The sequence below is a fragment of the Corapipo altera genome, unplaced genomic scaffold (assembly GCF_003945725.1).
Source record: "Corapipo altera isolate COAL_440 unplaced genomic scaffold, ASM394572v1 133, whole genome shotgun sequence".
NCBI lineage: Eukaryota > Metazoa > Chordata > Aves > Passeriformes > Pipridae > Corapipo > Corapipo altera.
Window position 1 is genome coordinate 725,606 of NW_020884939.1, and position 13,551 is coordinate 739,156.

General features: G+C 38.5%; 1 protein-coding gene across 5 annotated transcripts in view; it reads right to left on the reverse strand.

The window, feature by feature from the left end:
* The window catches only part of CTNNA3 (catenin alpha 3), a 433,577-nt gene that overhangs the window by 96,630 nt on the left and 323,396 nt on the right, over positions 1-13,551 (reverse strand). For all 5 annotated transcript variants that reach the window (XM_027660928.1, XM_027660929.1, XM_027660927.1 and 2 more), the window contains one exon: positions 2,464-2,664. In XM_027660928.1, the coding sequence (XP_027516729.1) occupies positions 2,464-2,664 (201 nt within the window). The remainder of the gene's footprint in view (positions 1-2,463; positions 2,665-13,551) is intronic.

Genomic DNA, 13,551 nt, shown 5'->3' on the forward strand with positions numbered 1-13,551 from the left:
CATAATGCATGTCATGTACACAGAATGCAAATCAAGGAAAATGAAGGTTGCAAACTCAACTTCACTTCTGGTATTATCCAGCTTCTAAAAGCTCAACTCCACACCTTAAATGGTGCTTTTGCAGAGCCTTGTTGTTAGTTGGCTTGGGGTCTGTCTTCTTGTTCAGGGAAAGGGAAGGGGTAAAATGGAGGAACAGCATAAATAAGCCTGAGAAAGCAGACACTCCATTGTATGGTACTGTAGAGATCCATTTGGCTGTCAACAGCTCATATGTAAACAGGACTACACAACTAGGAAATTAAGCTCCAGCTTTAAATACTTATGGTACAGCAGTATTATGATATTACTGTTGAATAGCTCACTTTATCTCAAATACGTCTGATGCCATCCATCTGAAGAGACAGATTCAGTGATCTTATGCTCTTTTCTCGCATACTGCAATGCAGAGAATTAAACCTCTTTCTTTTCTTATAAATTACCTCAACATATGTTCTACAATTTAACCTCGGTCTTTGTTTTAACAAAGAGTAAATGTATCTGCTCCTCTTTATGCACATTCTCTCTTTCCTGTTACCTCCAATTTGCATCCTTCTTATTTCTGCTCCCATTCTCTCTTTCATTTTTGTTTTTATTTCTCTGCTATTTCCGTGTCTCCTACTAGTCTGTAATTTCGTTTTCAGTAATTCTATACTCTGCCTGCAATAATTTCTCTTCAGTAACACTTCACCTTTTTACTAGGCATGAAGGATGCACTTCACTGCCCCAGGTTACTTATGTAAGCTCACTGAGGAGGTGATGGCACAGCTCTGTCCTGGTGAAGTGTCACCTTGCAATCAGCTGGCACATGAAAGACTCAGCTGTGACAGAATGGTTGAGGTTGCACCTCAGGGCTGCAACCTACCTGCATTTTACCTATCAGCTGAAAAGTTACAGCAAACCAATGAAATAAGGCCATCAAAACCAAAAAGCCTTCATGCGACTTGCTGTCTGTTCATTCCAGATCATATAAACACAGGTGAAAATGAAAAGGTACACGTTTGTTTTTTCTGCTCCTATTGAACAACATAAAGACGGTGGATTCTTCGGTTTGAAGTACTGCAAAGTCATTTGAGATGTCACACGCTTGATGTCCCTTGACGTAGGCAGGCATTCCAACCAAAACCAGTTTTATGTTTCCCTGTCTTATGTAGACAGACAGGTTTAGGTACATTATATATTACTGTTGAAGCAAGGCAACAGAACAGAATTCAGTGTCAACTCCTAATGTCTTGAAACACTATTGGTTTCAAGAAAGATGGGCTCAGCTTTTACAAGATAATCAAAACTATGCTTTTCTATGCTGCTTCCCTTGGTAGTTGTCAGAGTATTTCCAGAAGTCATACAAAATTAATGTAATGGTGAAAATGTTCAGATTTTCTCATCAAAATTTCAGAAAATAAAAACAGGCAAGTCTATTTCAAACTCTTCTCACTATTCTGCCCCTTTAGCCACTTCCCTGCAATGTCAGTTTACTTTTGTTCACATGAAGACAGTTCTGCCCTGGACATATCTGAACTTATTAAGAAAGAGCTCAAACAACATTTCTGTCTTTTGTGGAGGTAAAATAAAGCAAATGTCAGTCAAATGTAAGGTACCAGACATTTGTTTAGACTGAGAGAGCTAGGATTTAGACTTCTAAGTTCATGAAGCTAAATCCTGTATTTGAGGGATGTACAGACTTTTTTAAGAGCAGTTTAACTGCCCAACCACTGAAACCATGGAAGTCTTGGGAGCTCCACAGGTAATTTCTTTTTATTATTACTAGTAAGCATACACTATGAAAGGCCAAAGATTCATTTATGTAAATAACAGGAACTATCTATAGTACAATACAGTTACACCCCTGTGGCCAGCAGAGGCATTTTCCAAGATATGATACCCACTGTTTTAATATTATGAAAAAGTAAATGGAGACTACAAACCATTTCAGGTAGTTTCAAATTTGTTTAGCAGAACTGAAGATATTTTGGGATATCTGACCACTGCCCAATAGTCTTTAAAGTGGAAGTAGACACAAGTCATACACTTGCTTCTCTTTATCTGAGTTTGTCTTTCATCTGCTGAGAACAAGTGTGGTGAGGCCACCACAACAAAGTGAAAATCTGCTGCTTCATTAGTTACAAGTCTCCAAACATTGTTACTTGCATTGACAACTCCAGGAAAAGTCTTCCATAATTTAAACAACCTTAAGCAGACCATGTATTAAAAAAAAAAAAAAAAAAAAAAATCAATAAATAAATAAAAAAAAATTAGTTTTGGATTGAATTGAATGGCATCACCAGATTGAACAAGATGCTGACAGGAAAGTAGAGACCACAGAGTGAATTGTTAGTGCAGCACATCAGGGAATCACAGGATTCACTTTAAGCGTGGCATATACAGGAAAGGTTACAGCACTGTAAAAACTTTAGAAATCAGACTTACCATTCTTGGTCAGATACTGAACATTTGCCATCACCCCTTCAGTGTAAGCTCCCGGTTCGTAATTGTCCATCTCGCCTGAAACAATGTGAGCGACTCTGGAAGCGCGTCCTCGGATGGCACCTGCGGCACGATCCAAACCATCCCCATCCTGCTCCCTCAGGGCAATGATGCACTTGTTCACATCCTCGAGAATGTGGCTTTCTGCAAACAGAACAACACTGCTCTCAGGGTGGCACCTCTCCCACGATCACACACCGTTTAGACACAGAGCTGGCTGCGTTTTTGAATTCCCTCATTGAAAGGCCAACACAACTCGAGTGAAAAACCTACAGCAGGAAACCTCCACTGAGCTTCCTTGAAATTCTTACAGCAATTTATTGATTCCTAGCATTCAAAGGTGCAGAAATACTCTCCTATAAGCAATATAGTGGGGTAGAAAGTGTTACAAAGATAGGAGAACCACAAGCCCTTACATATGAAGTGAATATTTGCAGAATGAAGGAAAATTTCTAAGTATTAAGGCTGCTACTTTATTGTTGAAACCCTCTTAAGCCACTGTGACAACAGTTTCCATAAAGCAATGAGTTTCCAATGACAAACAGTTGCCCCAACAACTAAACTAACTTCTTCGACACTGAAGTGTTAGGATGTTCATGCTAAATCAAACTCTTATGTGAATAGAAAAAGATGTATTTTTGCCTGCTGTTAAAATTACACTACTAATAATTAAATTTTTGCAATATTCATCGTCTTTACAAAATATATACTTCTTACATATCTTCCACACAATTTATATTTCTTCTTATTTATAGTAATATACTTGCTGTATTGCTGCATACAACTCTTGGTTTATATGCTATAAAATGAGCATTTCTAAGTCTTCCATAAAAATCTGAAATGTTGAAAAAGAGCAAAGATTTCTCTAGAGGAAAGCACAAGGAGAAAATGGTTGCTTAGAGACTGATGGAAGAAACTGTTGGGTTGACATGGTGAGAAATGAAAAGGCAGACAAATGGAGAAGGGTGCCACTCAAAAGAGAATTACAAAATTCTTCTTCTAAAATAAATTATCACCCCTTTGTCTTTCTGAACACATAATTTTCCTCAACATTTTTCAAATGGCAATAGTAAAGTTGTGTATGTGTTTAACAAACCATTTTTTGATACTCGAATATATCATAATGGGGGGAAACAAAAAAAACCCAACAAAACAAATAAACATTTGCAGAAAGGGCAGAGATAAAGGAGAAAATACTGTGCTAAAGTAAGTAGGATTGGTCCTAAAACCAAAGGGTGACAGACATGAATAAGGGTTCAGATCAATCTAGAAGACAGTAATGTCAAGACTTAGAGAGGAAGCAGTTATGTGCTTTGTTACTATTCCCATCTATACCACAAACACCAAAGGGCATATTGCTTTTTTTCAGGCAAAATAATATAAATATAAAATTTGATTTATGGTACAAAGGGTAATATCATAAAACATAATTTAAAAATACAGCTTGTTTAGAGCTTTAAAGCTTAAACACTTCTTAAAAGTTTTCATATAAGTGTTGGTATTGAATTTCCTTTCCTATACAGATCTACAGTCTGCTTTGTCTCTCAAGAGAATGTAATACAAGAATATTAGAAATGCATGATGTGAAAGCAATAGATTTGCTCCATCTTCAGAAATACCACTGTGATACTTCCTTTGCACTAAGCCAGGAATTAATTCAGAGCTTACATGGCTCTTGTTAATTCACGTGACTGCCATTTGGTACATCAGTATTAAATTCCATTTTATGTTAGATAATAAATGGGACAATCACAGTAACTCAGACAGATAAAAACACACAGTTAGGTAATCCTAAATTACATACTGAGTCTCACATGAGTATCTTGAGACTGTGTCTATGCAAAATTCTAGTTCAGTTTATGAAAGTGCTACATTACAGAATGCCTCTGTGAACATGGAATGTCCATGTCACCAATCTCCAAGGTCAGTAGGAAACGAGAAGTTTAATAATGGTGACTTTGTCAGCACTGTTGGCTCAGTCTGTGTGTATTTGGTAACTGTGCTCATGAACTGACACCTCCATGGAAACAGGACATCTCCTTCAGTTCCACCCACACCAAACACTCCACACCCAACTGGGAAAGAAAAGGGCAAGTAACAAGGTGATCCAGGCACTAACCTGTAACTTATCTCCCATTTTCCAGGCATCTCTTCCTGTGGGCTTCCACACGAACCAGTCTGTGAATGTGCACAAGGTTGAAGCACTAATGGAAAGAGAGGGCTGATGTGCACAGAATGCAGGAGAAAGGACTAACAAAACCCCACTTCTGCTGCCACAGTTATGTCTTAAATGAAGTAGTACGTCACCATTGTATTGGGTTTAATGTTGTCCAAGTGTTGACAGAGATAACTACAGAAGTGGATAGCACAACCTCCACTTGAAGAGCTTTTGTGTGAAGAATACACTGCTCTTTGCTGTTCAGCAAAGACAGCCATTAAAGGGCTTAGTCCTGTGTAAACAGAAAGGCAGGGCTCTTCCAAGATCTACCAAGAAAAATCTCCATAATGGAAAAACACAGTTAAAGGTTATTTGGTATGATAGGAATCTCAAATGAATTGAGAAAAAAACTTGCACGTGGTTTAATGAAAATACTGTATGAATGGAACACATCGTGGAAAGCTCCCAGTCATCAAACCCTTCTAAGAGATGCCACAAACAACATTTTTATGGAATAGCAAACACGGGCCCAGATGCTCAACAGAAATGCAGTTAGACCTTTATGTTCTGGCCTGAGATTCCAACCAGCAATTTTCTTCCAAAAGCCCAAAATAAAATCAGGGAATATAAATTAGAATGTGGTGTTATCCTTCCAGATACTGAGTTTCAAAGAAGACAAAGATGGAAGCAGATTTTATTAACTTTATATTGTCCACCCACCTTGTACTAGAAAAGCTGTGCAGCATCTTTTCCTGCTACGTCCATACACGGCCACACGTAAGGGGTCACCTGAGAACTTGAGGAATGCCATAAATATACCAGAAGCTCCCAAGCTCTTGTCAGTGTGACAGAATGCACAGACAACATGCCCACACAATGAGCATAAATGATCTTGTCCCCACACAGAGGTACTGCACTGCAGACCTTCTGAATACCACAGCCAACACACAGCCTCTCAACTATGTTCTGAAGCTCTTCCCAGATGAAGCACTTCACAATCAATAAAACCTTGCATAATTTCATTTTCCCAAAGCACAAACAAGTTTATATATTTACCTTAGGAGATCTAATGGAAAAGAAAAGAAATCAGCACCGATCACAGTCCAGCTGAGGTGGTTTTAATCTCTATCTTTCTTACAGATGCTTCCTCCTCCTATACAAAATGCATTAGGTCAGCTTCTGATTTTCATCTAAGTATCCTACTTCCCAGAGTAGAAAAGAAGATTAGTATGATGTCCCATCTCTTTGTCATGAGTCAATGTCCAGTGTAAGAGTTAATTGGAACAGTGGATTGATAGATGCTTAAAGAAATTGTCAGATTGCCATGGTCACCACAGCAATTACCGTGAGTGGTGCACTGTACCTTCTGATTTTCCTTTGGGATATTGGTGTTAGTCATAATGGCCAAAAATCATATCTGAGCCGAGCTAACCAATGGATAATAAAGCAGTCTGACAAAGCCATGACTCAGACTGTCTCTGGGACAAAATCAATAGCTCTTCCTTTGAATGTCATCTAAGAAAAAGACAGGTGATGCCCTTCCACTCCATTTGGCACTGATAAGGTCTCAGTTGAAGCACTTTAATTAAAGTTTATCTGCTCAGTTAAAAAAAAAAAGTGAACCAAATGGAGAGACTATGAAAAAAAAAGAAAAGAAAAATAGTTACGAGAAATTTAAAAAATGTGAACAAGCAATAGAAAACTCAGTTTGGTCACCCAAAGAAAATGTGGAAAATAAAACATACTTTGCTGCAAGCCCTAAACCTAAGAATGTATGCAGTGATAGTTTAGCCTGACCAAGATGATTTTTATCTTTTACTCTCTGTTGGCATGATAGGATGGGAAACCAAGAAACTTTGTACAAGAAGTCAGCTTCCTTTCAGAAGACTCCTATTCCCTGGATGTGCTACTCAGAAAAGGATTCCAAGTTTTCCAATAATGGCACTACCCAGTATGGCAAAAGACACATTCCCACAGACTCATAATGCTTTGATGAACACCAAAAAAATGTCTGACAGCAAATAATTGTTAATAATTTAGATTTAGAAAGTTTCAGTGCCAAAGTTAAGAGAACGAGATGACTAAGTGAAAAATTCAAGTCCCAGTATACAATTCCCTGCTGTCACTCCTTCTGCATTCAGATTAAAAAAACCTTACATTTAATTCCCACCTTTTTCCTGCATACTGAAGTTCAGACAATACTCAAGGCCAAATCTCCATGAGCAATCTTATGAAATAGATTTTCTTGGCACCTGTGGCTCTTTTAATAGAATATCTACATTCTACAAGCACAACAGTGTTTTAGTCACTATTCAAAAATGAAACCACTGGTAATCACTTAATGTTCAAAGTCCCTGGCAATTTCAAGAGAAGAATTTTTAAGTTAATAGAAAAGCAGAGAAAAATTACTCAGAGTGAGGAAAATGCACATCCTTCCTTCTCTGATTGCATTAACTAAATATACTTTATCTGCCAAAACTTAGTAACTAGATGATAATTGCTAATATTGTTTGTTGCTAATCCATCTGACAACACTGCCATTCTGTCTCACACTAAGAGTGGCATTGACAGGCAGGGCTCCCAGTCATCTGATATTTACTCAAATGCATTAATGCTTCCAAAATGCTCCGGTGTTAGACACATAACATACAAAGTGCATAAATGACTACTGTTATGTCCATCTAAAAAAGGGCAAGGAGGATCCAGAAGGCTAGAGGCTAAAGCTTCACCTCAGTTCCTGAGAAAATATTGGATCAAGGAATGCTTGAGAAAAGCAAAGGAAACTTAAGACTTGATGTGAGAGAAAAAAAATATTCTCTTCAAAACACTTGAACAGATTGCCTGTGGAGGCCAGAAATTAATTGATGCAGACAAGTGGGTGCAAATTGATGCAGACAAGTGGGTGCAAGTGATGTTGTTTTCAGGTGCTAGTTAAAATAAAATATTATTACTTTTGTGGTAGACTTTTTCAGTGCTGTTGAACTACAAAATGTCCCTCTGAAAGGGGAATTGTGATGTCAAGAGAGATCAAATATGGAAGACACATAGATGAGGAGCCGTCTGAGTTAACAGGTATGTCTCATGTTAATGGGTACTAGGCTACAAGGACAGATGTTTCTGAAAGAAGAACACATCTACAAAATGTGCCAGGGTGTTCCAGGAAGAAGTAGGCTGACTTGAGAAAAAAGTGCAATCTAAGAATCTCCAGTATCGTGGGACATCAGTGAAGAAATCTGGTGTCTATCACAAGCAAGGAGCTGGAGGCTGCAAGACAAAAGCTACAAGACAACAGAAGAATAAAGATAGAAGATGGCTGTGGGCAATGAAAAGAAGGAATAGCATAAAGGCATCCCCTTAGGCAAGGTTCTTCAGGACCTATCATTATCTGTGCAAGTCCTTATAGACTACTTTTGAGGGAAAAGAGACACAATGCTTTATGTTTTTAGGAACTTCAACTTGTAGTCTGAAACACTGGTTTCAGTTCTGTTCCCAGAAAATACTAACTGAAGTGTGTATTTCTTTTGGATTTTACCTTAGGGTGAACAAAGTATTGACAGAGCTGGCAGCTTCTCCTTAAGGTTCATTTTAATTTACACATGCATGAATGATTCCAAGATGTTCATATTTAAACTCAAGAAAGCTAAGAAAAAAAAACCCAAACAACCCACACAATAAAACCAAACGCACCTAAAACCCCCTGCCACCTCACCACCAAAACAGACTCTGGAAACTAGAATATTTCCTAAAGGGAGTATCTATTAATTACAGAGTTAGCAGTCCAAAATTATCAGTTTAACCAGCTGATGAAGGTTTCAAATTACAGAAAATTTCTCTCCCTGCATGAGTGAGAATCATACAGCATTATGAATCCTTTCCAGAGTTTAATTTCTTTCTCTCATTCATTTTAACATGATTACAATAAGATTTGGTTGGTTTGAGATGCTAACTGCTTATGCTTCAATCCTTACCCTCCATTTCCTGGGCACAAAATTCAGCCTACAGACAGGTTCCTGGATTGTCAGCTTCCCCATTTGGCATCCAGATGTACTCCAGGATCTTAGGAAAATGAAGGAATCATGACCTTAGACTCTCAGCACGTTTCAATTTCTCTCCTTACCTAAAGCTTTACACAAGCCAAGTTTGGAGAGCTCTGCAAACAGAGCACTGCAGAAGAACAGAGGCCAACCTGATATCTAGGTAATACTCTTCAATATTCTGTAATGTGCTGCTGACTTTGTAGGACCAGAGGGGAAAAAAAAGGAATTGGAAATGGTAGTAGGACAGGAAAGAGGAGACAATGGGGAAGGAAACAAAACAGAGCATTCTTGCTTAATCCTTGGAAATCACCATAACTGCAAATCATGTTTGCAATATGCCCCCTCTCCCTTTTCTACTGCTACTAAGTTCCAGAATGCACATAGCAAATTTCACTCAGATTAGCCATGTCTCAGCTATGAATCCAGGTAATTATAATTTTAATAACCTAGGTAATTATTACATTAATACCATTCTTTCCTAAAAAAGCATTCTCTTCACCAAAGCAGCTATAACCAACATACAGTGTAATTTGCCTTCCAAACAAATTCAACAACTTCAGCTTCTTGACGTGCAATGGAATATACCCTTTCAACCTTAATCTGACCATGCTAACCCCTCATCACAATGACCAGAATGCCATTTGGCCTAGGCAAGGCAACAATGGCCTAGAACCTTTTTGCATCTCAGCTACTGCAGAGAGACTGATCCTTCAAAGTGAAGTTATTTATGTTGGAATTCTCATGGTACGTGTACATCCCGGCCTAGTGGAGTGTGTTCCTGCCTGCGGCACGGGGGGTTGGAACTAGATGAGTTTTGGTTCATTCTATGATTCCATGATCTCTTACATCTGATCACAAATATGGGGACTGATGCACAGTCCCCCTTTCCTCTTTCACAGCCAGTAGTACTTGAACAGACCTGCTTTGTACACCCAGCTTTGCTAAACTGCTCTAAAAAGTAGCCCATAAATTTCAAATACATTTACACCTAATACACCAAGAGCTTCCAGACAGATCCTAGAAACCATGAGTTAATCAGCACACATCCCTCACCCCCTACTTAAATTATAGGAATTTAAGTTTTAGTGAGCACAGCATGCTGGAAGAACATTCCCAGACAACCCCAGTTGTGCATTAACAGGTTAATTGACTGCGGTCTTTCACTTCTTTATTGAGGTGTGAGGATGGTAAATAAGTGATAACAGTCAAAATGAAACAGTTGAGGATTGGGGCAGGAGGGGTAGGGAATCACTGCAAGGATAATGACAGTCACCAGAATAAAGAACCTCAGAGAGGTTGTTCTTTGTCTCAGTGCAATATGGACCCAGCTGTGAGCAGTAGGATGGACCAGACCTTCAGGTCCCTTGCTACCACAATGATTTTATGATTCTGTGATACAGAGGGGAAAAACCAGTAAGAATTGCCAGCCAAAATGATCATGGGCTAAGGCTGATGTATCAGGTTCCCCAAATTACTGAAATACACCTCTTCTGCATCAGCAAGGCCTTTCACAGATTTTGTCATAAAATTGTTCAGAACATTTGCCACCAACTGTCAGCCTTAACTTAGACTTTTCTTTTGAGCTAGTTATCTTAGACATAATAATTACTTTTCACTCTTCACTTTAGCTACTGGATAATGGAGAATTATTTGCCTTACAAAATAATCCTGTCACATTTTTCCTTAGTATGTGGTTGTCAGTTTAAAAAATACCAGGTTAACCATTTTCTTTATACTCATTCTGGGCCCGTTTCCTTCATTTCCACTACAATGCACAACCAGAGCATTCATTATTCTCCTCAGAACATTCCCTCCCAAAAAATACAGGAGACACTTTCCCTTTCGTCCTCCTTTATAAACCTCAGGTAAAAATTCTGGGAAGCTTTTTTTTCCCAGTAGATGAACTGCAAAAGGGGAGAGACTTTTCTTGGCAACTTGTTCATTTGTTTCTTCATTACCATTAGTTTTTCAGCAGTCTGCTAGAACTGAATTCTCTGCAGGAGAATTCTTAACTACAAGAGAGGAAAATCCTCTCTTGTAGTTAAGAATTCTCCTGCAGAGAGGAAAATCCTCTCTTGTAGTATGAGCAGAAGACTGTGTCACATGAAAAATGCTCCACAAGCTTTTGCTTGGTGTTTTGTGTGTTGCCTGCCCATTTTGAATGCAGAGTTGCTTACATACCTGATTAATTAAAGCAGATAAAAGCTACCATAACAAACCAAAACAAACCAAAAAACAACAACAAAAAAACCCCAATCAACCAAAAAGTGTTGTATTCTTACTGCCTTGGAAGTTGAGATTCAATTTTCCATATTGTTTGCTCTGCCAAAAGAGAAGAACTGAAGCCTGCATTTTTATTGCCTCAGGTGAAATATGAGTTGGCCCTAAACAGGCAATAAATAAGTTTGTTTTCTGCCCTTCTGTGGCTGGGAAATGGAAAATTTATTGGTGCTTTCTAAATTCTGCATTCAAAATCCAAATCTAGCTAAAATATTACCTAACTTCTTGAAAATATCTCTTAAAAACTCAGAAAGGCCTCGATAAATCATAAATCTTTAAGACTAAAATGGCAAAGGCAATGTTTTCAGAGTAACAGATTATCTAAAGGAATTAGTTTATGCCAGGAATTACACAGTCTTGTCTCATTGGAAATGAAAGTCTTTCAAACAGAGAAATAACTAGCCAGATTACAGGGAAATAATTCACAGCATGCATCTTAAAAATCAATGCACAGCTGATATCCTGGTTCATAATTTCAGGGTGGATTCTACAGAATGAAGAGCTGGCAATCTTCCCAGTTTGGACCAAACAGCATCAAAAGAAATTTGCAATTATTAGGGAATACTCAATGTCTGGTTTTGTATCAGCTGGAAGATCTGGTCAATTTGTCACCTTCAAAAGATTTCATTTCTTCAGGTGGAAAGAGAGGGGGAATTAAAAAATGGGAAAATGTATCAACTATTTCCTTTTGCTAGATTAGTCATGCAAAACTGGGAGACTTTTTGCATTACCTGTTTTACAGTGTGTGCAACAAAGCAGACCCTATTATGTTAAATGGTGGCTACTTTATGGTTACAAAATATTGTCAAAAGATAATAACCATCTGCCACTCTTAGATAATTGTTCAGGTGAAAACACTGACTTTATGATAACATTCTCTTGTAACAGCTTTATATCTGCTACAGTGAGAATCTGATGAACACATAATAATGCTGTTTGACACAGCAGCCAACCCCCAGACAGGGCAAGTGTTAACAGGCAGAAAACATTTAACTGACGAGAGACAATTTGGGGTAGGAAAATCTGAAGTCTCCCTACAAAAATGGCAACTTCTAAGTTGTGATAAATTTGTCAATTTTCCTGTGGATACTCATCTGCAAATTGTGTTGTTTACTGTTGAAAATAGTTACCTCTCCCTTGCAGAGAGAAAAGCTGCCCTTTCACTAGACCAGTTTTTCCACTGAAGTCTAAGCTGGCATAATTTTTGTTGATGGTGAGGGAGGCTGGTGTTGCTGTTTTGTTTTTGACTTTTGGGGGTTTCATAAGCGTTAAAGCTTGTGGGTTTTAGTTTTAAGTTTTTTTACACTACCATGAACCAAATTAATGGGACCAAATCGGAAGTATCCGCTAAACTTACAGACAAGAGAAGTCTGGACACTTAAGTCAGACCTTGTGCACGCAGCCTGCCTGGGTGACCAAATTCCAATAGTAAAAGCATAATTAGAAGTCTCAGAACTACAATACAGCTTGAGCCTGCTCTGCCAGATAAACATTTTGTATCTTATCCTTGAAACAGAGAGTATGGCATTCTGCACCACAGAAGTACTGTCACCTTAAACTCTGTCATTGACCAGAATCTTCCCTTACCATTTGGTTGTGCTTATTTTCAAAACATTTTTTGAGACACTTGTGGATGTTTCCAGTAGGCCTCATTACAACAAGCAAACAAATCAGTTCCTGCAAAGCTGCACAAAACCATGAAATGTTACCACCGCAGCTGGAAAGCCATTAGCAACCAGGCTGTTAAGGAATAAATACAAAAAATTAATCCCAGACTGCATCAAACCCTTGCATCTTAGACCATGCTCCAAAAGCTGCCAGATCTCAACTCAGCCAGATCACATCCAAAGGCATCAGCCTTCAAAACTCTTGAGGAAGATGCCAGAAGTTTGCAAAGCTTGTGATGAGAAACAAATCTCACCACTAACTAGGTCTCAGCAACAACTTACTGATGATCAGTAAGAAGTGAGCAGGAATTCCATATGAAATTTCCATTTCTGAATTGGAAACATTAAATCATCGAAATGATGAGTCCACTGCTGAACTGCACTACTCAGCTCCTTAGTCCTGCCTACTTACTCAGGGATGTCACATATCTCATTTGTTCTTATCCTCTCTATTCCCATAACCTCAGTAACAGGTTCAGGAAATCTAGACTTAGAAAATACTAATTTGAAACAGCAGGTTTTCACGGGACAACACTTGACAAAACTTGACAAAATTTCCCAAAATCAGCCTGTGATGCATGGTCAAATCTGGTGGCTAGGACATGGCACACCTAAACAACAGTCCCTGAGAACACATCAATACCTAAGAAGTGTAACACCACTAAAATGTTTGCCCTTGAGCCTAAGCCATCAATGTGGCAAGAGCAATTTGCATTTAGATCAGTGCATCTTTTGGGGCAAGGATATGGATCCCAAAGGGAGGTAGGAGACAGCGCTAGATTGTTAATTAAACCAAAACGGATATCACGAGCATCAACAAATTTCCAGAAAGTAGACATTCCTTTAAAGGGAAGTGAAAATGAATTGTTGAGCTGTGAGTTGTGATGTG